The 27470-nt window shown below is 40.8% G+C and overlaps 1 protein-coding gene across 1 annotated transcript in view; it reads right to left on the bottom strand.

Annotated features, from left to right (window-relative positions):
* WNK3 (WNK lysine deficient protein kinase 3) overlaps nucleotides 1–27470 on the bottom strand; it is a 121938-nt gene that overhangs the window by 56690 nt on the left and 37778 nt on the right. The window contains exons 3-10 of the mRNA XM_080653738.1: nucleotides 24762–24934; nucleotides 23356–23576; nucleotides 21867–22024; nucleotides 20097–20185; nucleotides 14236–14455; nucleotides 9219–9513; nucleotides 7796–7986; nucleotides 7553–7693 (exon numbers count right to left, since the gene is read on the bottom strand). Of these exons, the coding sequence (XP_080509864.1) occupies nucleotides 7553–7693; nucleotides 7796–7986; nucleotides 9219–9513; nucleotides 14236–14455; nucleotides 20097–20185; nucleotides 21867–22024; nucleotides 23356–23576; nucleotides 24762–24934 (1488 nt within the window). The remainder of the gene's footprint in view (nucleotides 1–7552; nucleotides 7694–7795; nucleotides 7987–9218; nucleotides 9514–14235; nucleotides 14456–20096; nucleotides 20186–21866; nucleotides 22025–23355; nucleotides 23577–24761; nucleotides 24935–27470) is intronic.

The following is a 27470-nucleotide window of genomic DNA, read 5'->3' as shown; positions in this document are numbered from 1 at the left end:
AATACAGCAAAAAGCTAACTATAGAATTTAGCTGGTATGGATATGGGTATTCACTGTACAATTTTTTCAACTTTTTTGTACTGTTGAAATTTTTCTTAATAAAATTTTTGGGGAATTATTTTAATTAGGTAAGGAAAGTATACAACACATGGTCACAGAAATGGATATTCCAAACCAAAATACTTTGTGAAGAACTCGATTCTAAAGAAATAAATCTCAGAATCATGCTTTGTCTGAAGAAACTTCAGGTGCAAAGATCTTTATTAATCCTTGACCATTCCTGCTAGGAGTGAGCACGCACACATAAGAATCTATTTCTATATATATGAAAGACTAAGCGACCAGCTGACTGGCCAGTAGCTATGATGCACACTGACCACCAGGGGGCAGATGCTCAATGCAACTTTGCAGAGTGCCCTCTTGCACTCCGGGAACCCCCAGGGGATGTTGGACTGCCAGTTTTGACCAGATCCTCACAGGTCAGGCCAAGTTACTCCACCTGCTGGAGGGACCTCACTCTGCAGATGCCCTTTGAGCCCCGGCGCCACCCCAGGTGCGGCCAGCCAGGGAGGGACCGTGGGAGGTTGGCTCTAGGGCGTGTCTGGCCCGTCTCACCCAGTCCCGCCCTGCTGGCCACCTTCTAATTAATTTACTTTCAATGTGCATGAATCTGTGCACTGGGCCTCTAGTTCCTTATAATTTATGCCAGCAATTTTCAACCAGTCTGGTGTGCACAAGAATTTTTAAATCATGCAATACCTGACTGTTTAGTCAGGGACACTGACCTCTTTTCCCTTAGATTGTCAAATTAAAAAATGACAACACCTAACATAACAATAGCCATCCAGTGTGAACAAATAAAAATTATAACTACTTTTTGTCAGATTGTCAAAAAAATACATTTTTGGGGTGCTGCAGAATTTTAGTAATTAGTTTTTATGTGCCATGAGATGAAAAAGATTGAAAATCACTGATATATGCCCTTGATAAAGAGAGAATTTTATAAAACACATAATACTTGAGATAATAGCTCTTTGGAACAGTAATATATCATAATTAGAAAACTCTTACAGTACAGTGTACATTTTATCTAAGAAGCTCAAAGCATTTTTATTAGCCAAACTCAACAAATTCAGGGATGTTAGAGATATCTAATGCAGAACAGAAGAGTAAGAAAAAAATAAACTGGATTCTCAGTTCCTTCCTTCAATGATTTCAATCAATCCCTGCATTAAATAAATCTCACTGAAGTCATCATACCTTTTTTTCTCCTTTCCAGTAGAGAAAACAGCTATCCTACAAAGAGGCTGAATGGTGTCATGATTAAGGGCTCAGCCTCTGCAGCCAGGAAACTGGGGTTTAAACCCTGGCCCTCCTGTATGTCATTAAGAAAGTAACTCAACCTCCTGAGCCTCAGTTTTCTCACCTGTAAAATGGGGGTAATGACAGCTACTCTTCATAGGTTTGTTATGAGGACAGTATATGTTAGGCTGTTAGAAAACAGCATTTGGGACCTAGGAATCACTCAGTGGTGATCGTTAGTATCATTTCATAAAGGCAATGCTTTATAATAAATGTAGAACAATAAAATAGGCTCCTAACATTTTAGGACTAACAACTACACTGGCCTCCTTGCTATTCTTCAAACATGCCAGACACACTCCTCCCTCAGGGCCTTTCCACAGCTTATTCCCTCTGCCTGGAATGTACGCTGTGGACTACCTCGCCTCCTCAAATGTCACCTTCTCAATGAGTCCTAACCTGATCACTACCTTACTGAAAATTGCAACCCACTTTCCTCCTTACCCTGTTCTAAATTTCCCCTGATCTCTTTGTACTGTATTATATAATTTACTTTTTATTATGGTAATTGAGTTTTCCTTCGATTAGACAACAAAACTCAGTGACAGAAAGCATTTTTGTTTTTTATTAACTGACATATCCCAAGTTGGTGCTTAAGTAATTGTTGTTATCATCATCGGGTCTCATCCCTTCACTTTACAGATAAGGAAAACCCAAAGAGACTTGGATCAAGGCCACTCAGTACGGAAAAGAGCCAAAACTGGGACTGTGACTCCCAGTTCAGTGCCATTTCTACTATAGCTCACTATCTCCCTGACCCTGGAACATTACAGAAAAATCACAATCATCCACTATCTTCTCCCAGGAGGATTTACCTTTGGAAATTCTTGGCTTTGCAAATGCTGTTGTATGTGTAACAGAAAAACACTCTGAAAGGCAGTGGGAGCCTGTACTGGGAGACCAAGTGTTGATAGATGAACAGAAGAAGATGGCTGATTTGGAAGGGCTATCCTAGCACTTTGATAGAGGGTCTGCTGTTGTAGTTGTGTTTCTGATGACCCAGAAACAGGTGCTGAGCCAGAAGCTGGCTGCCACTGTGACTGGACAGCAGGCCACTGCCGAGTCCATGCTGGCTGGTGCCATGCTAGGTGTTTCTGTAGGGGAAAAGTCTGACTGCTGTCTAATGCCTGAAGCACTTAAGGCTGCTCTAAAGGTTGTATTATATGTTGTCCCACTGCTGCTGGTTGCAACTGTTCTTGGAAAGGACGTGTAATCTAGACCGTGTTTGGAATGGCCTTTGGAATACCTAGTAATGGCTGAACTTGGTTAGGTGCCTGTGATTGAGGTACCTGCTGCAGGAAAACAGCATGTTGGCTACACAAAGAATGATGCTGCTGCCATAGCTGGTTTGGCTCAGTGGATAGAGTGTTGGACTGTGGACTGAAGGGTCCTAGGTTTGATTCTGGTCAAGGGCACATGCTGGGCACATGCCTGGGTTGCGGGCTCGATCCCCAGTTGGGGGTGGGCAGGAACCAGATGATCCATGGTTCTCTTTTATCATTGACTAGAGGCCCAGTACACGAAATTCGTACAGGTGGGGGGGGGTGTGTCCCTCAGTCCAGCTTGCACCCTCTCCAATCTGGGACCCCTCGAGGGATTCCAACTGCCCATTTAGGCCCGATCCAGGATTGGGCCTAAACGGGCAGTTGGACATCCCTCTCACAATCCAGGACTGCTGGATCCCAACTGCTTGCCTGCCTGCCACCCTGATTGCCCCTAACCACTTCTGCCTGCCAGCCTGATCACCCCCTAACCACTCCCGCCTGCCAGCCTGATCACCCCCTAACCACTCCCCTGCCAGCCTGATTGATGGTTAACTGTTCCCCTGCCAGCCTGTTTGCCCCTAACTGCTCTACCCTGAAGGCCTGGGTCCCCCCCGCAAATGCCCTTCCCTGCAGGCCCGGTGGCCCCCAACTTCCCTCCTCTGCCGGTCTGGTCACCCCTAAATGCCCTCCCATTCAGACTTGATGCCCCCCAACTACCCTCCCTTGCAGGCCTGGTCCCTCCCAACTGCCCTCCCCTGCTGGCCATCTTGTGGTGGCCATCTTGTGTCCACATGGGGTCAGTCATCTTTGACCACATGGGGGCAGCCATCTTGTGTTGGAGTGATGGTCAATTTGCATATTATTCTTTTATTATATAGGATAGAGGCCTGGTGCACGGGTGGGGGCCGGCTGGTTTGCCCTGAAGGGTGTCACGGATTAGGGTGGGGGTTCCCTTGGGGCGTGGGGTGGCCTGGGTGAGGGGCCTGTGGTGGTTTGCAGGCTGGCCACGCCCCCCAGTGACCCAAGTGGAGGCCCTGGTATGTAGAGGGTTCCCCTGGGAAGGCACATGGGAATTCTTTAATTATTGTCAGCTGAACCCAGTGGCGTCGGCAAAGCCACGCCCTGGGAACACTCCTTGCAAAAAGGGCAAGTGTGTTGTCAGCTTGACCTTCATTTCAGCCCATGATGTGGGGAAGAGGATTTTGATATCTAAATCCAGCCTAGCACTAGGAATGCTCAGGGCCTACTCAAGAATGCAAATAATCTCCTTTTGTCTTGACTTTTTGGTGAAACTTCTTGGTATTTGGGGGTATAAAATAAACATGCTGCATTGGCTCTGGGTCACTGTCTCTCCATCAGAAGAGGGCAGCGGTCCACCCGGTCCCAGCTTTTCTTTCTATCTCTGTATCCTGTCTTTCTTTTATTTCTCAATCCCCAGCCGCCTCTCCCCAGGAATTGGACCCGCTCTCTAGCCGCGATGGACGCGGAAAAGAGAGAAAATAGTTACACTGTTATCTAGGATTTATTTATCTTCTATAATTGAAACTTTGTAGCCTTAAGCAGAGGCCAAGGCAGGCCAGGGCAAGCAGAAAGCTTGGCTTCTTCCATTGCCGGGGAAACCCAAGCCTCCTGCTCTCCGTGGCCGCAGCCATCTTGGTTGGGTTAATTTGCATACTCGCTCCTGATTGGCTGGTGGGTGTGGCTTGTTGGTGTAGCAGAAGTATGGTCAATTTGTATATTGCTTTTATTAGCTAGGATGTTTATATCTCTCCCTTCCTCTCCGAAATCAATAAAAATATATTTTAAACACCAGGTGTAAGGATTAAATAGGCAATATTCTTTAATACAAAAAAAAGAATGCTGCTGCTGATGTGACCTTCTTGAGTAGATTGCTGATGGCTTTTGTGTGTTTGTCTATGAGATGAATGAATTATCTGCTGATGCTGAATGAAAGCTGAGTGAGAAACCTGGCTTGGTGTTAGATGTGAGGCAGAAAGCTGTGCAGAGAAGTACAGGGCTGGATGTGGGCCAATGAGGAGGTCTGCTGAATGAAGGACATCTACACAGAGTGTTGAAACTGTCCTTCCACAGCCCTCTGAGATGGAATGCTAGTTGACTGGGCTTTTAGCTGCTGGTGTCCAAAATTGACATCTATCTGGGGTGGAGCTTCTGAATGCTGGACACTAAAGGGTCAGTAGAAAGTTTCTGTGGCCCAGCCAGCGTGCTCAGTGGTTGAGCATTGATCTATGAACCAGAAAATCACAGTTTGATTCCCAGTCAGGGCACATGCCGGGGCTGCGGGCTCGATCCCCAGAGGGGGGTGTGAAGGAGGAAGCAAACCAGTGATTCTCTTTCATCAATGGTGTTTCTCTCTCCCTTCCTCTCTGAAATTAATGTATATATGGCTAATATGCTAAGTGTCAGACTGACCGGTCGCTATGACGCTCACTGATTACCAGGGGCAGACACTCAACACAGGAGCTGCCGAGCTGCAGTGACTTGGCAGTGGCGGTTCTTGGGTGATGCACCCTGAAACTAGGGAGGGAGCCCAATTCCTCGAGGGGACGCATGATTCCACCTTTGGCCGTAGGTTATGTTGTTGCTGGGGCACCATTGGCCCGAATCTGGTTTACTGCACACTTGCGTCTGCATTCCACACCCTGTATGACAGCAACTTTGCAGAGTGCCCTCTCACACTCTGGAACCCCTCGTGAGATGTCAGAGAGCCAGTTTCAGCCCGATCCCTGCAGGCGATCCCTGCAGGCCAGGCCAAGGGACCCCCACCTGCCAGAGGGACCCTGCTTACTCCCCAGACGCCCTTCGAGCCATGGTGCCACCCCAGATTTGGCCAGCCGGGTAGGGACTGCAGGAGGTTGGCTCCAGGGTGTGTCCTGTCCTTCTTGCCCAGTCCCACCCTGCTGGCCACCTCCTAATTAATCTCCTTTCAATGTGCATGAATCTATGCACTGGGTCACTAGTATATATACTGAGTGGCCATATTATTATGATCTCTGAATGCATAATAATCTGGCCACTCAGTGTATATCCTATATAATAAAAGGGTAATATGCAAATTGTCCCCTCGACCAGGAGTTTGAACAGCAGGCAGGCCGGCCAACCGCCCATGTCCCCTCCCCCTGGCCATGCTGGTCAGACCCTACCCATGCATGAATTCATGCACTGGCCCCTCCCCCCTCTCTGTGTGTGTGTGTGTGTGTGTGTGTGTGTGTGTGTGTGTGTATATATATATATATATATATATATATATATATGTATATATATATGCATTCAGAGATCATAATAATCTGACCACTCAGTGTATATAAAAGAATATGTCTGTGTATCTAAGGTTGATGTTAAATGTCTTTTGTTGAAGAATTACCTTAAGGCTGTGTTAAATAGGCTTGTTAAGATGTCTGTGCTACATAAGGTGGTACTGAGTACAACTTCTGACCTGCAGAGTTTGTAATAATATGTTTTCTTGCTGTTAGAAGGGTTTAGAGCAGCCGTGGGCAAACTACGGCCCGTGGGCCGGATCCTGCTGTTCTATCCGGTTCTCTTGCTCTCCCCTCCGCTCCTTTACTTTGAATTTATATTAGTTCACACAAACACTCCATCCATGCTTTTGTTCCGGCCCTCTGGTCCAGTTTAAGAACCCATTGTGGGCCTCGAGTCAAAAAGTTTGCCCACCCCTGGTTTAGAGTGTATACATGCTGGGTTATAAAGGTTGCCTGTTGCCCTAACCGGTTTGGCCCAGTGGATAGAGCGTCAACCTCCGGACTGAAAGGTCCCAGGTTTGATTCTGGTCAAGGGCATGTACCTTGGTTGCGGGCACATCCCCAGTGGGGAGTGTGCAGGAGGCAGCTGAATCGATGTTTCTCTCTCATCGATATTTCTAACTCTATCTCTCTCCCTTCCTCTCTGTAAAAAATCAATAAAAAATATTAAAAAAATAAATAAATAAAGGTTGCCTGTTAAGTTGTCTGGATGGTGTAATAAGTTTGTCTTGAATAAGGGGCATGCTATAGAGACAGTGCCTGGTAAGCGGGCTGTTCCATCAGTTGCATGGGGTAAGCTGCTTGGATCCTATATGCTCCCTGGTCTGGAAAAGGTGACTGAACTAGAAGTTGCACTGGATAAGCAGGCTTCCCTTGGCCTGGGGCTGAATAAGAGGGTTGTTCCAGTGGGTGAGACTGGATAAGAAGTCTGCAAAGAATGAGTTGGCTGTGATCCCGATGGCTGTACAGTGTGAAGAGGATGCTCTCTGGCTGGCAGTATCAACAGGCTGTGCTGAAGCCCGGATTGGGTAAGCTGACTATGATGAGCTTGATCCCGAGGATGTATCCCAAAGAGCAGATGCTCAGGAGCCTTCAAGGGAAGGATGGAAGTTCTGTGATGGTCCTGGATAAGTGTGTTGAACAGAATAAGATAGCTGTTCCAGAGTCTGAATCACACTTTCAATACCACCCTTTGGCTGTCACTGAGTTGCATGAGCTTCAGACTCTTGCAGAATACAGACAAAGCTTAAGGGTGGTTTTTTTTCCAATTATTTGAGCAATGTCTCAAGATTCTCGTTATACAATGTTAGTTTAGGTGCATCCTCAAGAAGAATGTCATAGGTGAAGGAAAGCAGAAACTTTCAGCTTTTAGTGACTTTTATAAAAACCACTAGAGGCCCAGGTCCCTAGGCATGGCCAGAGATCAGGGCCAATCAGGGCCTTCCTTCATTCGCACCGCCCCCTGGTGGTCAGAGCATGTCATAGTGCGCGATTGGTCTCCCAGTCAACTTCCGCAGGGACAATTTGCATTTAGGCTTTTATATAGAGAGATGATGAATTTATGAAAGAGAGCCTTTGCCTAGCAGAAAAATCTAGGCAGTGTTGGATATGTTTAACTGAATACAGGGCTTCTAAAATGTATCTTACCTTTGTCTGTGAGACCTTCTGGACAGTTAATGGGGACACCAGGGGTTGTGAGACTGGTGGTCCAAGGACATGTACAGGCAAAACAGTGGACTGACCTTGAGCCATAGGCAAAATTTGGGGCTGAGTCAGCTGTGGCTGCTTCTGTAACAGTCAAATAAGAAAAAAGAACAGATTAAAGATAATCCCTCCCATTTACAGTAAATATACTGATTATATATTTAAAAATATAACAGCTCATCTTACCCCTGAAATCTGCTGGTAATGTCCTACTAGCTGCTGGGGTGGATAAATCTTCCCTGGAACATTCATTTCGGCCTGTGAGATGTTAGAAACCACTTGAGAGCCCATCATCTGGTCCGAGGAATAGCCTGTGCTGGGCTGACTTGCATCTGAGTGTGTAACTGATCCAGCTCCAGCCTCGGATAAATTGTCACCTAGAACAAAGAAAATAAGCAACAGGTAGAAGTGAAAACTTGAAGCACCAGGTCCAAATGGCATAGGAAATGGTGTTTCTTTCATTTTTTTTTTAAATATATTTTATTGATATTTTACAGAGAGGAAGGGAGAGGGATAGATAGTCAGAAACATCGATGAGAGAGAAACATCGATCAGCTGCCTCCTGCACACCTCCTACTGGGGATGTGCCCGCAACCAAGGTACATGCCCTTGACCGGAATCGAACCCGGGACCTTTCAGTCCGCAGGCCGACGCTCTATCCACTGAGCCACACCGGTTTTGGCTCTTTCATTTTTTTTACCCTGACAACCTGAGACATCTTCAAATAAAATATGCACAATGCAGAATTAATAAAAAACCCTCAGTGTAAACTCTCTGTGCTGACATGGTAGAATGGCAAAATTTTTCTTAGTAAAGCAAAAGCTGAAAACAAAGAATCACATAAAAATCAAATCCATTTGCTGGCCATTTCACATATATCCCTAACTAGCCTATACTTTTCAATAGGGTTTCAGTAAAATCTAAATGTCATATTCTTTTTTATTCTCCTAGAACCTAGCTAGAGAATAATACTGTCATTATACAACAATTAGCTATTACTATGAAAATGCTCTGTCCTTCTAGAAAAGAGAATGCATTACAATAGAAAAATTAGAGGCACTGTGTTAATTTTATACTTGAGTAAAAATACAAAGGGTCTTAAAGTATAGAAAATTCTTTCTTAAAGAAAAAATCATACCCTTTAATTCCTAGTTTTCTATATTAAAGGACTTATTTAATCCCCTAAAATGGTAGAAAGATTATAATCCTTATGCCACTAGTACCTTGGGCAAGTCATGTAACAGAACAGTTTCAAATAAAACTAACTGGCTTATCTATTTCAGGGAATTTGTAAAAGGACTGATAAAATGATAGATAACAATACTTTGAAAAATAAAAAAGTATTATCTAAAGATAAGGGAATATAATTACACATTTGTTTGCTTTTATTTACTTTTTTTTAAGGAAGAGGAAGAGAAATATCAATGTAAGCGCATAACATCAATCGGCTGCTTCCTGCACACCCCCTACCAGGGATCAACCCCCAAACCCAGGTATGTGTCCTGACTGGGAATTGAACCAGCAACCTTTCTATGCACGAGACGAGGCCAAAACAACTGAGCCACACCAGCTAGGCATTGTTTATTTTTAAAAGTTGTAACTATGTTACCAGTAACAGAGGAGCATTGCTGTTGTGGTTTTCTTTGCAGAAGCTGTTGTCGAACTTGTTGATCGACTTCGGTTTCTTCACATTCAGCCGCGGTGTGCTGAGCAGGAGCAGGGGGCAAAGTTGTATTCTGGGGTGGAGGGAGAACACTCCCCACAGACTTGCACTGCGAATCTCTGCGTTCTTCTAAAGAGCCAGCTGGCTTCTTCTCTCTTGTCTTCTTTATCAGGGTCACCCGGTCTCTAATGGACTTAGCAACAGCTTTGGAATCACTTTCATGGAAGAATCCTGACTTGACCTACAAACAAAACATAAACAGCAAACTATATCTTTAACATTTAACCCTGGGGATCAATGGGGTGACAGATGTTGCAGCAAGATCTGCCCTCACATCCAACATTTAAGATTTTAATCTTTTTTAAAAAAACTAGTGGAGTTCTTTAGTGCCCCCAAATCCCAAATGCTATTAAATAACAGTTTCTATGTTCTTTCTTAATTAGACATAGGTAAATGTCAGAGTCTTTAATCAACATAAGGAAAACAATACTATCACCAAGCATTGTTAAAAGAATTCTGGTCTTAAATCAAACAAGCAAATAACTTGATGTTTCAGTATATGCAGTCTTATTACAGGGCATTTATGACTGCCCTGTTTTGTGACATTAAAAGGGTTTGCACATTAGCAACATTAAGTGCCTACAATAGGCTCTAGAGACATAGCGGTGATTAAGTTGGCCCTTTGTCCTATATGAGTATACAATCTGATGCTGAGGGACAGATACAAACTTAAAATGAAATAAGAGGTAGAAATGAGCTGCTGTAAAAGCCCTAAAGGAGCACCTGCCTCTCTGGAGGAAGTAGAGAAAGTGTCACAGAAGAAGATAAACTCTGACCTGGATTAAAACAAACAAACAAAAAAAGGAACTTGGCAGGCTATTGAGTGTAGATGACATTTACAGATCAACACTCCAGGCAGAGGGAAGTATGCTAACAGCAAAGTACTACAGCGTGCTAGGTGTTAGAGGAGTGAGGAGAAGTTAAGGACTTGTCTGAGAGGAACAGGGCTGAGGAGTAGAAAAGACTTGGGGAGGTGCTATGGCCTATCATTCTCAGTCCTACTATCTGCATTTTAGAGTATGTCTCGGGAGTCTGCAGACTTGGGGAAATTTCATGGTAGTTGAAAGATGATTAAAATGTGAGGCGGTGTCCATATATTTAAGTTCACTCCCTTTGAAAGCTAAAAAAACACACAAACAAACCCCATAGTAAATGGATTTTTAAGTTATAAGCCCATAAGGACAGGGAGAATAAGAGAAAGACAACCGCAACAATAGTTTGGACTCTTTTGAATACGGAAAACAGATAATAATTGACTTAGCAAACCTCAAAAAGGTGAACTAGAGAAAGCTGAGACTCATTCCCATACACGCTCAACACTACTCACAAGGTGCAGGGACTGGTAGTACCAAGTACTTCCAAAACTGGGTAAAATCAAAAGAGATGACTAAAATAAGGAAGACTAAGGGAAAGGGTTTTGAGAAGCAGATATGTAGGATCCTGTACCCCGCCCTCCAAGGAGTCTACAGTTTAGTTCTCTGGACTATGGAACACCAGGCACAGTTGAGGATATGGCTTCCAAGTGGAAAACAAAAAAATTAAGTGACCAGATGCATGCTGAATGCCATATGCAGAAACTCCCAGCCCTCTTCCCCACTTGGCTACCAAAATACCAGTAACCAGACCCTTACCTTGCAGGAAGGACATTGAAAGATTCCTCTCTAGGGAATCTGACCAATCCAAGAAGAAAAACCTACAAATATTGATGTCAGAGATTCCCCAATTAATAGCCCACTCTGATACCCGGTGGTAGAGGTCAAAGTTAATAAGTCTGACACAAGCAATCACACGGTCCAATCAGCTTGTCAGTCTCTGTGGTAGGCAAAATGATGGCCCCTGGAAGATGTCACATCCTGATCCTCAAACCTGAGCGTATGAGATGTCACTGTGCTATGCACAGTTGACATGAAGGTAGGGAAATGATCTGGTTGAGCCTTTTACCAGCTGGTGACACTAGAAGGATTTTTTAAAAAATATTTTATTGATTTTTTACAGAGAGGAAGAGAGAGTTAGAAACATTGATGAGAGAGAGACATCGATCAGCTGCCTCCTGCACGCCCCCCACTGGGGATGTGCCCGCAACCCAGGCACATGCCCTTGACTGGAATCGAACCTGGGACCCCTCAGTCCGCAGGCCGACGCTCCATCCACTGAGCCAAACCGGTCAGGGCGACACTAGAAGGATTTAACATGCCATTGCTAACTTAAAGAAGTGGGGCATGTGAAGGGACTGTAAGAACTGAAAGTGGCCCCTGACTAACAGCCAGCAAGGAAATGGGGACCTTAGTCTTACAACTGCCAGCATTACATTCTGCCAACATCCTGGATGAGCCTGGAAGCCGACTCTTCCCCAGAGCCTCCAGATAAGAGCCTTGGTAGCCAATACCTTGACTTCAACCCGCGAAACCCCAAGCAGAGAATCCAGCGAAGCCCACTAGGACTTCTGACCTACAGAACTGAGATAATAAATGAGTATTGTTTTAAGCCACTAAGACGTTTGTGATAATTTGTCACACAGCAATAGAAAACTCATAGACTCTTTCACTATTAATCATGAACAGCCGGCCAAGAATTACCAGAAATATGAGAAAAGCCTCTAACAAGAAGATGGAGCACAAAACTAACAGAGGAAAAAAAAACAGCAAATTGGAGTAAAAAGACTATGCAGGGAGAAAAAAACGTCAAAAGCACTCCCTTTACTAAGGTTACAGAAAGATGCGATAATATCATATCAACACAACAAAGAACACGATTTTTACTCTAAAAAAGAAACAGACCAAAGTATAAAGGAACTCTTAAAATTAAAAACATGATAGCAGAAATGAAAAACTCAATGGAAGGGTTAGAAGATAAAGTTGATAATAACTGCCAGAAAGGAGAATAAAAAGACAAAAAGATGGAACATAAAAAAGATAAGAAAATTGGAGAAATAGTTCAAGAGGTCCGACATCCAAATAATAACAGTTCCAGAAAGAGAAAACAAGGGGGAAGAACTCATCAATAATATACTTCAGGAAATCTCCCAGAAACTAAAGGGTATGAGTTGGCCCTAGCCAGTTTGGCTCAGTGGATAGAGTGTCGGCCTTCGGACTGAAGGGTCCCGGGTTCGATTCCGGTCAAGGGCATACAAATCAGTTGCAGGCTCGATCCCCAGCCCTGGTCGGGGAGCATGCAGGAGGCAATCAATCGATGTGTCTCTCTCACATCGATGTTTCTTTCTCTGTCTCTCTCCCCTCTTTCCACTCTCTCTAAAAACTGATGGAAAAATATCCACAGGTGAGGATTAACAATAAATAAATAAGTTTAAAAATAAACAAATAAAGGTTATGAGTTGACAGATTGGGAGGGTCCACTGAGTATCCAAGGCAGTAAATGAAAATAGACCCAAATCAAGACATAACTGTGAAATTTTAGAATACTGAGAAGAATGCCAAGATATTACAACTTCTAAAGAGGAAAAATGGATCCAGAAAACATGCAAAAGATCCAGAAAAATGTTCAGAACAACTTTGCATTTCTCAATATCAATATGGAAAGCTAGAAAAGCAATGAATGACTCTTTTAATTTTTTTTAACTGCCAATCTAAAATGCCTTAGCCAGCCAAATAATCGGTTAAATATGAAGATAGAAAAAAGACACTTTTTATATATGCAAGTCTCAAAGAATTTACCTCCCATGTACCTTTTCTGAAGAAGCTAACAGAGGAAGTTTGAAACCATAACAAAAGAGTAAGCCATGGAAGGGAAAAATGTGCGATTTGGGAACATGAAGTCCAATACAGGAGAGAGGCAGAGAAGTCTATGAAGACAGTGAAGGGAGATACCAGGACGAGAGCTGTGCACCAGATGTTCAAGGCAGTCATTCCAGATTAGAAGTGTGACTAGAAAGACAGACCTGTCGTCTCTAAGATCTCCACCATCACTGTCCCATTTTTTTTTTTTTTGGTTAATCCTTAACAGAGAATATTTTTTCCATTGCTTTTAATAGAGAGTGGAAGGGAGGGGAAGAGACAGAAACATCGATGTGAGAAAGACACATCGATTGGTTGCCTCCAACACACACCCTGACTATGGCCAGGGATCAAACCTGAAACCGACGTATGTGTGCCCTTGACCAGAAGGGGCTGACGCTCTAACCATTGAGAAACCGGCTAGGGCCCATTCTTCTTTTTAACCTGAGAACAGAATGTCCAGATGAGCCTGCTTCACAGTATCTGTACTTCACTAACCTTGACCACATGCTGCTGAATGAAGCTCCTGCAAGCCCTCCCTCCAAGCACTGCAAAGCCCAGGTTGGGGACCCAGACAACTCATTCTGGTCCACACAACAGCCCCACTGATGCACTGACTGAGGGGAGCCACATGTCTAGTTCCCTGGAATCCCACGTGACCTCACCCACTGACTTCCCCAGAAGGGGCTCTTGTAAACCCTTCGGGAAGCTGAAGCCAGGCAATGACTGAGAGGTTCTGTTCAGCTCCTCCTCTCCTGAGCAGCTGCACCTAGGAGTAACTTCAGTAACCAGCGGGGTGTGTGCTTGCCCTCAGGTTTTCAAAACAAAACCATGTGTTACTTAGGTAAACTACAATGAAAAGCAAAGGAATGAACAACACAAAAGTCAGAATAGATATTGCTGGTGGTGATGAGCGAGGGAAATGCAACCTGGAGGGGCACACAGATGGTTTCTAAGATACCAATTGTGTTCTGTTTCTTAACAAAGGTAGCATATTATCAGTCTTTACACTGTATGTACAAATTTAATATACTCTGCTGTAGCAGTACATTTCATAGTACAATATCAATTTAAACAAAGAAAAGGAGAAAATGAAAAAAGAAAGTAATGAGAAAGGAAATCAATGCTGATACTTCTAAGGGGCGGGGGAAATAGCAGTAGAATTCACTTACCATTTCATAGGCTACTTCCTCAGGGGTATCTTTTTCTAAATTGAAACTGAATTCAATAGCTTCATTGTCTTTGTGCTTGCCTTTCAATTTTTTAGGGTCTTCAACCCAGAGTCGTAAAGCCAGAGATGAATTTGAGCAATCATCTTCCTCTGCTAACTCCACCCTCAGTCCTGTATCCTCAGCAAAAAATGCGTGGTTTAGTAGGTTCTTGATAGACAACCTAATAAACAAAATACATAGCTCATTAGCAATCCTTCCAATCATAAACATATAGAACCTTTAAAACTAATTGTATCAAAGTAACAATCTATATTAAAATTTCTATTAATTAAACTATTAATCTGCCTTGTCATAAAAACAAAGTATTTTCTCTAACTTATTATTACCAAGGATGCAAGAAAATTTCCAACTAACATGCATCTGTAGGGACCTTAATTAAAGATCATTACTAGCAACATATCTAGATACTGAAGTTTTACATACCTAAAAGTATGCCTTAAAGAAAGTTGGAGACTGAATCTTGGAGGGAGGGTGAGTGGGAGGTAATCAACAAAAGACACAGACAACTGGGCGGTGATGGCCTAGGGCAGGTGGAGGGGGCGGGTTGCAGGGGGTGAATGGGGGTGGGGGGGGCATATATAATACTTTCAACAATAAAGAATTGTTAAAAGAGACAGAGAGAGACTTAGAGAAGTGCTACAGTTCATGTTACGGGAATTGAGTAGTTTCCCTAAACCACTGGCTTAGGTTATTAAAACACATTGTGGACAGATCATGCGAATTCTCGTGTTTTCAAATTACACAGTGTTTTACAAAGTATCATACTTTAAAAAGATAGTAGCTTGTAAGAACATGTAATAAATAACTTCAAAATGCAATGGGTATTTAATTTTAAGGCGTGCCTGTAACATTTATGTAAAACTTTTTTTGTACTCATTCAATAGAAACTTATCTGGCCACTGGGTAAAGCTAGCAATAAAACTACTGGTCCAAATTTTTTAGGACTCAAGCAACAGATTGTCTGCCAAGGAAATGAAAAACTCTTCCAGATACGTAAACTCTAAAGGAAATTAGAAGTTCAAATTCTTTGCAAATGTTATAAATAGAACTCATAGCCCTGGCCAGTGTGGCACCAAAAGATTGCTGGTTCGATTCCTGGTCAGGGCACATCCTTAGTTGCGGGCTCGATCCCCAGTAGGGGTCATACAGGAGGCAGCTGATCAATGATTCTCTCTCATCATTGATGTTTCTATCTCTCTCCCCCTCTTGCTTTCTCTCTCTCTAAAATCAATAAGAACATAAAAAAAAAATAGAACTCGTAGACTTCATTAGCCATAATCAGTGTATGTCACGCTTTAGAGCATGCCACAGGTGAAGCTAATTTATAATTTATAAATTTATAATTTAAAATTTAGTTCAGCAAAGTCCCATGGTTTTCTTGAAGTATTTATGTCTAGTGTTTTAAGCCAAAGTATACATACAATGGATACAAGACTAGCCTAATATCAGGGATTAACCATCTTTGAAGAAAATAAAAAAAGTACAGGGGTTCTAAAGATTCTTTTACAAGCTGGGAACTTAATTTCCTTTCCTTTGACCAATTTCCAAAATAGATATATAATATCTAATCTATCTGTATTACAGGCCAGGGAGCACTAAAATTGATGTATTCCATAATGTCTACGTAGAAAGCCCCTGCTGTGCTATTTAAAACAGATAAAGCATATTGACAAAGCGTTATCCTGTAAATTAAGGATTTAAACCCTCTACATATTTAGTGATCAAAAGACAAATGATCCTTAATCAGTAAAGAATAAAAAAGAAAAAGAAAAAAAGACAAATATTTAACTAAGGCAGTGATATAAAAAGAATAATCTTGCTCAGACTAATTAGTTTTAAGGTTAAGGAGAAATGTGTTTAAGAAAGCACAACCAAGTTAAACCCTCTGCCTTCAATGAAAAATTTGCCTATCTGATTAAAGAATATAGCAATCACAGAAGATACCATTCATTAAATACATATCACTGTTAGGTATTTTATATGCATTATCTTTTTAATTATCAAAACAATACCTGTTTTGAGTAACAGTTAATCAGTATCACACTGATTGAGTCCAGATTTGAATTTTAGTCTCATACTGAAGCCTGTGCTCTTTCCAATAAACTAATATGCCATGAATCCTTTTGAATATTCCACTGTTCTTAATAAATCGTAATTAAGATGCTGTACAAACAATAATCAGAATCCAAACTAAAATGGATACTTCAACATAGTATTTTTAGCCTTGCTTAAAAAGAGCAAGCCTAAACTCCTACAACTCAAAAAGAACAAAAATAGACAACTCAATTTTAAAAAGGGCAAAGGACTTAAATAGGTAATTTTCCAAAGATAGGCAAATGGACAATAAGCACATGAAAACATACTCAACATCATTAGTCATTAGGAAAATGCAAATAAAAATCACAATAAAATACCACTTCACACCCACTAGGATGGCTATAATCAAAAATCATACAAACAAACATACATACAAACAAACAGAAAATAACGATTGGTGAGGATGTTGAGAAATTACAACCTTCCTACATTGCTGTAGGGAATGCAAAATGGTGCAGCCACTGTGGAAAACAGTTGGGTAGTTCTTCAAAATATTAAATGTAGCCCTAGCTGGTTTGGCTCAGGGGATAGAGCATCGGCCTGTGGACTAAAGGGTCCCAGGTTCAATTCCAGCCAAGGGCACATGGCTGGGTTGCGGGCTCTATTCCCCCCAAGTAGGGGGCGGGCAGGAGGCAGTTGATCAATAATTCTCTCACCATTGATGTTTATATCTCTCTATCCCTCTCTCTTCCTCTCTGAAATCAATAAATATTTTTTAAAAAATTAAATGTAATGTTACCATATCATCCAGTAATTCCACTCCTAGGTTTATACTGAAAAGAATTGAAAGCAGCCCTAACCGGTTTGGCTCAGTGGATAGAGCATCGGCCTGCGGACTGAAGGGTCCCAGGTTCGATCCCGGTCAAGGGCATGTACCTGGGTTGCAGGCACATCCCCAGTAGGGGGCGTGCAGGAGGCAGCTGATCGATGTCTCTCTCATCGATGTTTCTAACTCTCTATCCCTCTCTCTTCCTCTCTGTAAAAAAATCAATAAAATATATTAAAAAAAAAGAATTGAAAGCAGAGATTCAAGCAAATATTTATATACCAATTTTCATTAAGTATTCATAACAGACAAAATGTAGAAATAACCCGTGTCCATCAGCAGATACATGAATAAACAAAATGTGGCATGTTTATGTGTGTGTATATATGTATATATTATATATGTGTTATAATATTATTCAACCTTAAAAAGGAAGGAAATTCTGATACATGCTACAACTTGAAAACTATGCTAAGTGAAATAAGCCAGAAACAAAAGGAGAAATACTATATGATTTCATTTATATGAGGTAACTAGAATAAGCAAATTCATAGAGATAGAGAGTAGAAGAGAGGTTACAAAGGGTTGAGGGAAAGAGGGAATTAGGAGTTGTTTAATGGGTACAGAGCTTCTGCTGGGTTGCTGAAAAAGTTCTGGAAATAGATAGTGGTGATGGTTGTACAATGTGAATGTACTTAATGCCACTGAATTATAACACACAGAAAGGACTAAAATAGTAAATATTACGTTATATAAATTTTACCATGATGAAAACAAATACATACCTAGATATGGCCTGTTGGTAAAAACACAAAGAATATTCTGTAATAAAGCTATAATTACACAGGCCTTACCTTAATGGCTTTATGCATTCTCAGATAAGCAGCACTAAACTTAGATGGAAAAATAATAAAAGTAGGCAACAGTCAATCAAATGCTGGTGGAAATAATTTCTATAAAGAACCTGTCACTTTTTAAAAAATATATTTATTGATTTCAGAGAGGAAGGGAGAGAGAGAGGAAGAAACATCAATGATGAGAGAAAATCATTGATCGGCTGCTTCCTGCATGCCCCCCATTGGGGATTGAGCCCACAACCTGGAATTGCGCCCTGACCAGGAATTGAACCATGATCTCCTGGTTCATAGGTTGATGCTCAACCACTGAGCTACACCAGCCAGGGCAGGACCTGTCATTTTTATTAACCATAATCAATAAGGAGGTAAAAAATCAAATGACTAATCTTTCAATTTAAGTTAGCAACTGTCCAAAGCTCAAATGAAAGAGAAATATAAGCTAAAACTAAAGGGTGTTGTCCACAAGAAAAACAGAAATTGTGATATAAATAATCTAGAATACCAATTCTTGAACAAAAACAGCACTATCAACTTTACTATATATATGTGTGTGTGTGTGTGTGTGTGTGTGTGTGTGTGTGTATGGCTAATAGGCTAAGTGTCCCTCCGACCATCCAACTGGTCGCTATGATGTGCACTGACCACCAGGGGGCAGACACTCAACAAAGGAGCTGTCGTGATGCACTGGCCATTTACAAAGAAATAGCACTGTGGACCTGGTGCCTGACAAAGCAACACTCAGCTTCCCCCAAGTGGGACAGAGGCCCCGCCACCACCATAGAGCAACAGCACACCAAATTGCAGCAAAACGCTGCCAAGACCCCATGGTGCAAAATGCGGCCCACAGCCCAGCCCAGACCGGAAACGGCTGCTGTGGGCACAGGATAATGACGTCAGGTAGCAACGCCCAGCTTCCTCTCCCTAGCAACTAGCCTCCTTGCAGTTTCTTCAGCCCAGGAACATGACTTGCTTTATAGCCAGGTGCAAACATTTTACACTTAACCAAATGTCTGTGAAGCATTTTCCTGTGCCTCATCTCATTTGATCCTCACAGAAGTCCTGGAGTAGGTATATAAGAGACTCAGTAGAATCCTATTTTCTTTTCATTAGCCGGAAAATGGAGATTTAGAAAGTTTAGAAACTTGACGCAGCTGAAAAGAAGTAAGAAACGGTGGACCTTGAAATTGACTTCAGGTTTTCTCACTGTGCAGATAACAGTCAAACACTGCTGCAGTTTAATATTTTACCCTTTGTTCTCCCTGTGTGATCTATAATAATAATCTGCTGTGTTGCTGACAATTACCTGAAAGAGAAGTTGGGGTGCTTCACTGGGCTGGAAAAAGTTTAGCTAAATCAGAAAGCAGGTCTAATTAAGCAAGTTTATTCCATATATACATATATAGTGTGTGTGTGTGTGTGTGTGTGTGTGTGTGTGTGTGTGTGTGTGTGTATGGCTAAGCTGACTCATGCATGCATGATACATATAAAGCTCTCGCTGGTGCCAACTGCACACGTGTTTTGATCTGTCATTATTGATCGTGAATTTGGTTGATACTTCTATTATAGAGAAAGGGTGAATAGCGATATTAAAATATTTCTTCTAATTAATTTCCTTTCAATGTGCACGAATCCGTGCACCGGGCCTCTAGTCATAATATAAGGACATAGGGTTAAATTTTAAAAATCTGGTGGGTTGATGGTTACATTTTTTAAAACTACCATTAAAAAACCATTTAAGTACTTACATGAAGGTGACCCACAGAAGCTCTCTACTTAATCAACTGTCAGAAGTAAGTTAATGGGGGAGGGGGAACCCGCTGACTTAAACTGATGCCTCAAGGTGACAAAAGCTTGTCACAACACACACACACACACACACACACACAACCCGAATGTTGCTTCAAGGAAAATTTAGCAGATGATATCAAAGTCTAAAATGGCAAACAAGATACACTGATACACTTTACTAAAGACAGTATGGTTTAGGTTTGGCTTCCATGCAAAGGTCAGAAAATGACCAGCTGCAAGGTAAGAGAAAAACGCATCCATCAGTTATGTCATTTCACTAAATCGGCACCCACCTTTCAGATTTGTTTTGACGAATACAACCTTCGATGATTTCTTTCACTTCAGGATCAGTGACTTTATTGAAACTGGCTGGTTTTATGCCCTGGGAGGATAAAATGGTTTCTAGTTACAAATGAAGCAACTGAAAGCCCAAATCAACATGACTTTTATTACAATAATGATTTTTACCCTAAACTATATTCAGGTTTTAAATGAGATAAATATATACATACAGTATGTCTTTAACAACTTTTTTTGACCAGGATTTTGTCCTAGTTCTACAGATAACAGTGAAAGTTGTAAATAATCTAAATCAACAATAGAGCCAAAATTGCATATTATGTAATATATATGTGCTAATATTATGTAGAAATTAAAATTGTTCTCAAAGTAATTACTAACATGGGAAATTCTCACACTGCAACATTAAGTAGGGAAAAAACAAGACCCCAAAATGTATAAATAGTACTACCCCAATTAGCAAAATATAATAAACAAATATTTTTTGAAATCAGAAAAAAATTCAATGTTATTAAAGAACACTTATGAAAATTCCTAAGAAGGGCTGCTTTATTGCAAATATTCCAAATCAATATTATTTCAAAGTCTTCCAGAATGGCTAGAAACAATAAACAATCAAATTGATGATTTGTTGGAGAAACTAGGTCATTTTTCCTATAGAATATCCCATATTCTGGACATTGGCCTATTTCTTTTTTTTAATTGACTTTTTTAGAGAGAGGAAGGGAGAGAGAAACATTGATGTGAGAGAAACATCAATCAGTTGCCTCCTATACACACCACAACTGGGGATTGAACTAGCAACCTGGGTATGTGCCCTGTCTGAGAATGGAACCTGCCACCTTGGTGTATGGGATGATACTCAAACCAACTGAGCTACACCAGCCAGGGCTGGCCTTATTTCTTATTGTCTACCTACACAAACCTCTGAAGTCAGACTTGGGATCAAAATCTATTAGTAGTAGCAATGTGAATGTGGATAAGTCACAATCTCTGATACTCAGTATCATTTATAAACTGAAGATAGCACCATCTTGTAGAGATATAAAGATGAAAGCATGTGGCATAAGCATACATTTAAAAACAGTACCTACTAGCATTAGTTACTGGAAACAGTCCAACAATCGCCTTCCTGGCCTATCCTGAGTCACCCAATTGGATATGATGTAGACCTCTTTTGAACAATTCTAACACTTTGCTTCTACCTCCCTTATGTCCCTTACAATAAATACTCCCATGCTCTTATTTTTATAGTTATTTGTGAATTTATATTACTGTCCTGCTAAAAATATAAGCTCTTTGTGGGTAGCAGACACTTTTATACAGCTTTGCATTCCTTGCAATTTCAAAAATTTATGCATAGTAAGAATCAAATACTGTATCTGTTGAACTATATTTTGAATGCCCTTTCTTAATCAGGCTTTTAGAACTGAAAGAGACCCTCAAAACTATTTAGCCAATCTTTATTATTCAGGTTTGGAAAATAAGAACCATCTAATAAGTATCTAAAAATTCTTTACAAACAAATGGATATAGATGATATGTCTATGTTTTCCCAATGATACTAATACAGAGCATTTTATATGACCCCAATAGAATATAGATATACAACATATATCTAAAGCTTGTTTCGTTACAATTATGTTTAATTTAGCACTGTTGTACAGAACTAAACCAAAATTAAGTTTTACTCAGTTTACTTAAACCAACTTCAACATGAAATATGGCAGTTTGTGAAGTAAAAAGAATAAAGTTATACCTACACTAGTTACTTTACGGTATATTTGAGCTGCATTTTGGCACTCAGAATAAGGGTACTCCGAAGTAGCCATTTCCAGCATACACATTCCAAAAGCATAGACATCTACAGATTCATCATAGTGCTCTTCATACATCTCTGGGGCCATAAACTCAGGAGTCCCTACAAGGTAATACCACAACCACACTTTTATTAAAAAGAAAAACGTGTTCACAAAAATTACTTTCCCTTTGCAAAAAGGATTACTTAATTTCTACTTCCTAAAAGAAATTTATAAATATAAAATTTGTTGAATACTTGCTATCCTATAAAGAGGTAATATGCAAATTAAACCTCACACCCCCACAAGATGGCTGCCTACAACCAGGCCGGCAGGGGGGTTAGTGAGGGCTGACCAAATGACTGAACAACCAGGCCGGCAGGGGGGTTAGTGAGGGATGACCAAACAGCAGGCTGCGTGGGGCGACCAGGCCGGCAGGGGTGGCAGTTAGGGGTGACCAGGCCAGCGGGGGGGCTGGTGCAGTTGGGGGCATCCAGGCTGGCAGGGGGGGCAGTTAGGGGCTACCAAGCTGGCAGAGGGGGGCAGTTGGGGGTGACCAGGGCAGAACAGGGGGCAGTTGGGGGTGACCAGGCCAGCAGGGGGAGCAGTTAGGGGTGATAAGGCCAGCACACAGAGGCAGTGAGGGGCGATCAGGCTGGCAAGGGGCGGGGTCAGTTAGGGGTAACCAGGCAGGCAGGCGAGCGATTAGGAGCCAGCAGTCCAGGATTGTGAGAGGGATGTCCAACTGCCGGTTTAGGCCCGATTCCCGGGATTGGGCCTAAACCGGCAGTGGGACATCCCCCGAGGGGTCCCGGATTGGAGAGGGTGCAAGCTGGGCTGAGGGGACCGTACCCTCCTCTGTGCATGAATTTCATGTACCGGGCCTCTAGTATCTATATAAAGCACTTAAAGAATTTCATTAACTTTGTGTACTGATAAAGTACAATCTGTAATGCTCAAGATTAGGTCATGATCACTAAAATTTGTTTTTATTTCTATCCTTTTTAGTTATTAAATTTTTTCATAATTAAATTAGTAAATTAGCTTTCTTAAGTCCTTAGAAACTTTCAATAATTTAAAATATACCCCACAAAAGAAAAAAATACAGTAGGGTATCTCAAAAATAAGGCAACATATAATATTTCAAAGCAAATTCACATACTAGGCCAGAGGTCAGCAAACTTCTCCATTAAGATACAAATGGTAAATATTTCAGGCTCTGCCATTAAATGGTCTCTGTCACAACTACTTAATTCTGCCATGGTAGTACAAAAGCAGCCACAGACAATGCACAAACAAGTGGGTATAGCTGTGCTCCAATAGAGCTTTATTTATAAAAATAGGCAGCAGGGCCAAATTTGGCCCATGGGCTGTAGTTTGCTGCTCCCTGTTCTAGACAAATACAAGCAACAACTCTCTTTACCCAACCAATCAACTATAAAATGTTAATCACCAATGACACTTTTAGCAAATGATGTGCGCATTAAGGTAGCCAGGCCTAGATCACCAATCTTCACAGATCCAGTAGGTCCCGTGATGAAAATATTGTCACACTTGAGATCCCGGTGAATAATAGGAGGAGTCCTAGTGTGCAAGAACTGCAACCCCTTTAAAATTTGCCTGCACCAGCTCCTTAGGACCTTTGGTTTCATGACTTTAAATCGTTTTAAGTACCTATATAAAGAAACAAAAGACCACATGTTAATAAACATACCTAATCTACTATATGAGCAGTATTAGGATAAATCACTTAAGCTAGCAGAAAGTGTATGTGCCATACTACTATTACCATCACTAAGTTGTTGGTTTTTTAAAAATTATTTTAAATATATGGGGTTTTTTTATTTCAGAGAGGAAAGGATAGAGAGATAGAGTCATCAATGATGAGAGAAAATCATTGATTGGCTGTCTACTGCATGGGGATCGAGCCCGCAACCCAGGCATGTGCCCTGACTGGGAATCAAACCATGACCTCCTGGTTCATAGGTCAATGCTCAACCACTGAGCCATGCCGGCTAGGCAATAAGTTGTTTTTTATTGTCTGTTATGGCAAGAAAATTCTAAATCTAAGGCCTCCTTCTTAGAAAATACATCCTACCAAGTTTAGTATTTTTAATTCAAAACAAGAATCATTCCAATCAGAGTGGCCTTTTGTGAAATGGCAGCACAATTTTAAAAAGAAAGTCCATCTCGCCCTAGCTGGTTTGGCTCAGTGGATAAAGTTTCAGCCTGTGGACTGAAGGTCCCAGGTTCGATTCCGGTCAAGGGCACATGCCAGGGTTGCAGGCTCAATCAATTATTCTCTCTCATCATTGGTGTTTCTATCTCTCTCCCTCTCCCTTCCTCTCTGAAATCAATAAAAAAAATATATTTTTTAAAAAGTCTGCCTCTACTTCCTAATAACTGCTTATATAGATCACTAGAGGCTTTAACTATGTAAAATTTTAGAGCAAGGATGCCAGGAAACAGGAAGTATACCCCACATTTAATAGTTACAAATAAGTGATTAAACCATCAAATGAAAAACTAGTCAGAAACAAAGCAATGGACTATAATCACATAGTATATAGCTCATTAGATATGTGAACCTGGCCAACTTTTCAGTATCTTTTACACATTATATTATCTCTATGATTTCTAATTCTAAAATCCTATGCTATCCCACAAATAATTTCACAACATTGTATTTTCTAACAAAATTCATTAACATCATAATTTTTTAACCTGCTCTGAAACATAGTCTCTAGATTCAGATTCTACAAATTCTTTAATCAATTACTGTTATTTTACAAGCAACTTTTATGACTCTGAAAATTATTTCCAAAAAGAACTCCATTAACACTATCAGGATCAACTTACGTCTTTAATGTTCCTGATGTCATAAGTTCAGTCACCAATACAATGCATTTCTTTCCTTTCAATGTAGACTCCCAGGAATCATAAAATCGAACTATATTGGGATGTTGGAGACCCTTTAACATCTCTGCTTCTTCCTTAAACCTTTGCTGCTCAGCTTTGGTTAATTTCCGATCCTGAATGAAGAAACAAATTCCAAATTAAAGTGTGGAAATTCTCATGCACATTTCTCATACCACTCAAATGAGTGCTTTACTTTATTGTACTTATTTATATATGCATTTATTTTTGCCTGACAATTCTTTTCTATATAATCACTGATAGATATCCCTTGTTAGTGATTTTGACTCCTCCCATACAGCAATGCAGCAGTTGCTGCATTTCATAACTGTTATAAACCCACCTGCATAATAAACCAATACCTTGAAAAACATATCTTGGAAGTTAACTTTTTATGGTAATCACTTTGTAATATATACATATATCAAATCATTACATTGTACACCTTAAACTTATACATTGTTATATGTCATTTATATCTCAATACAACTGGAAAAATAAATAAAATTTCTGTTGCTGGAAAAGAAAGAAGGAAATCCTGCCATTTGCAACAATATGGATAGATCTTGAAGGCATGCTAAGTGAGATAAGTCAGACAGACATAGACAAATACTGTACGAGTTCCTTAAATTTTAAAAAATATATATTTTATTGAATTTTTTACAGAGAGGAAGGGAGAGGGAGAGTTGGAAACATCGATGAGAGAGAAACATCAATCAGCTGCCCCCTGCACACCCTCTACTGGGGATGTACATGCCCCTGACAGGAATTGAACCTTGAATCCGCAGGCTGATGCTCTATCCACTGAGCCAAACCAGTTCGGGCCTTAAATATTTTTTTTTTAAAATATATTTTATTGATTTTTTACAGAGAGGAAGGGAGAGGGATAGAGTGTTAGAAACATCAATGAGAGAGAAACATTGATCAGCCGCCTCCTGCACACGCCCCACTGGGGACGTGCCCGCAACCAAGGCACATGCCCCTGACCGGAATCGAACCTGGGACCTTTCAGTCCGCAGGCCGACGCTCTATCCACTGAGCCAAACCGGTTTTGGCTAGCCTTAAATATTTTAAAAATAATATTTTATTCTCAACACAATAAAATGATAATTATGTGACATGATGGAGGTGCTAGCTAATGCTATGGTGGCAATCATACTGCAATAGATAAATATATTATGTCAATACACTGTACACTTTAAGCTTATCATATGTCAAAATTATATTTCAATTGTATTTCTGAAAAAGAAAGACTTAAAAAGAGTTAAGGAACTCAAAGGAAAAGTAAGAAATGCTAAACTTAGAAGATATCTAAAAACCAAGTGTTTATGATTTTCTGTGTAACCTAACATGACGAATAAGTCCTAAATGTCCCTATAATTAGCTAGAAGTCTTTCCATTGTGATAGGTCAGCAGATCTGCTCTGAAGAATGAACAAATTTTGATGCCCTCTGATGAAATTAGCAAGCACAAGTCATGTGCCAAGATAAGCTACATACTTCACTTTATCCTTTGATCCTATGGATTAAAAGTATCAGCATTCAGAGTAAACAACTTTACAAAGTTGTAACTGCTGTCTCAGACATATTACTAAAGGTAAAATTCCACTAAAACGGTATGGCCAAACCCTGGCCAGTGTAGCTCAGTTGGTTGGACGTCCTCCCGTGCAAGGAAAGGTTGCCAGTTCGATTCCCAGTCGTGGCATGTGCCCGGGTTATGGGCTTGATCCTAGGTAGGGGGTGTGCAGAAGGTAGCCGATTCATTTTCTGCTCTCACATCGATGTTTCTCTCTCTCTCCGTCTTCCTTCCTCTCTCTCTAAATATCAATTTAAAAATCTTTTTTTTTTTGAAAGGTATGGCCAAGGTCTTCAAAGGTCCATTCTAATTCAGAGTGGAAAGTAAACCTGTCAAATACACACCCAAATCCAGAGGAGAGCTGTCAGCTACTATAATAATTCTCCTTTAAACTCTCTCTCTCTCTCTCTCTCTCTCTCTCTCTCTCTCTCTCTCTTAATCAGTAACTTTCACACATTGCCAATGAAGAGTTCTTACACAAGAAAGGAATGATGACCCACAAATGGCAAACTAGAGATCACTGATAGATAATGGAGTTGACATAGCCAGAAGCCAGGAAAATTACAGTCTACAAAAATGATCCTTTAATCTTACTGTCTCTAGGTAATGTCAAACCCCCCCCCCCGAAAATCATCAAATATCAATGTTTTAGTGTTATAGATGTTAATTTATATGGCTGATAAATATAATAAGAGGTCAAATACAAATTCACCGAATAGATTTCAACTACTCCAACACTACTTTAAAAAGAATTACTGTCCTTCTATGAATGTTAATTAAACACTTAATCTATCATAATATATGGCATGCTTAAAATGTACACAAAACCTTTCCTGAGGCAAGGCACAATACCAACATGAGTAACCTGCATATGTATTTATTCAAGATAAGAAGCATTTCATTTCCAAAAGGTAAACTCTGGCCTTATCGGCTATGTCTCTTAATGCAAACACCAACAATGAAGTACAGAATCAGGTCAGAGGGTACATGGATACGTCTCTGCAAACGCCAGAGGAAGAAGAAATCAACATATTCTAAAAGCTGTACTATAAAAGAACTTGTTCAAATAAGGATGAA

The sequence above is a fragment of the Plecotus auritus genome (genome assembly GCF_963455305.1).
Source record: "Plecotus auritus genome assembly, chromosome: X".
NCBI lineage: Eukaryota > Metazoa > Chordata > Mammalia > Chiroptera > Vespertilionidae > Plecotus > Plecotus auritus.
The sequence above is the reverse complement of the archived record's forward strand: the minus strand, read 5'-3'. Positions and strand labels throughout refer to the sequence as shown.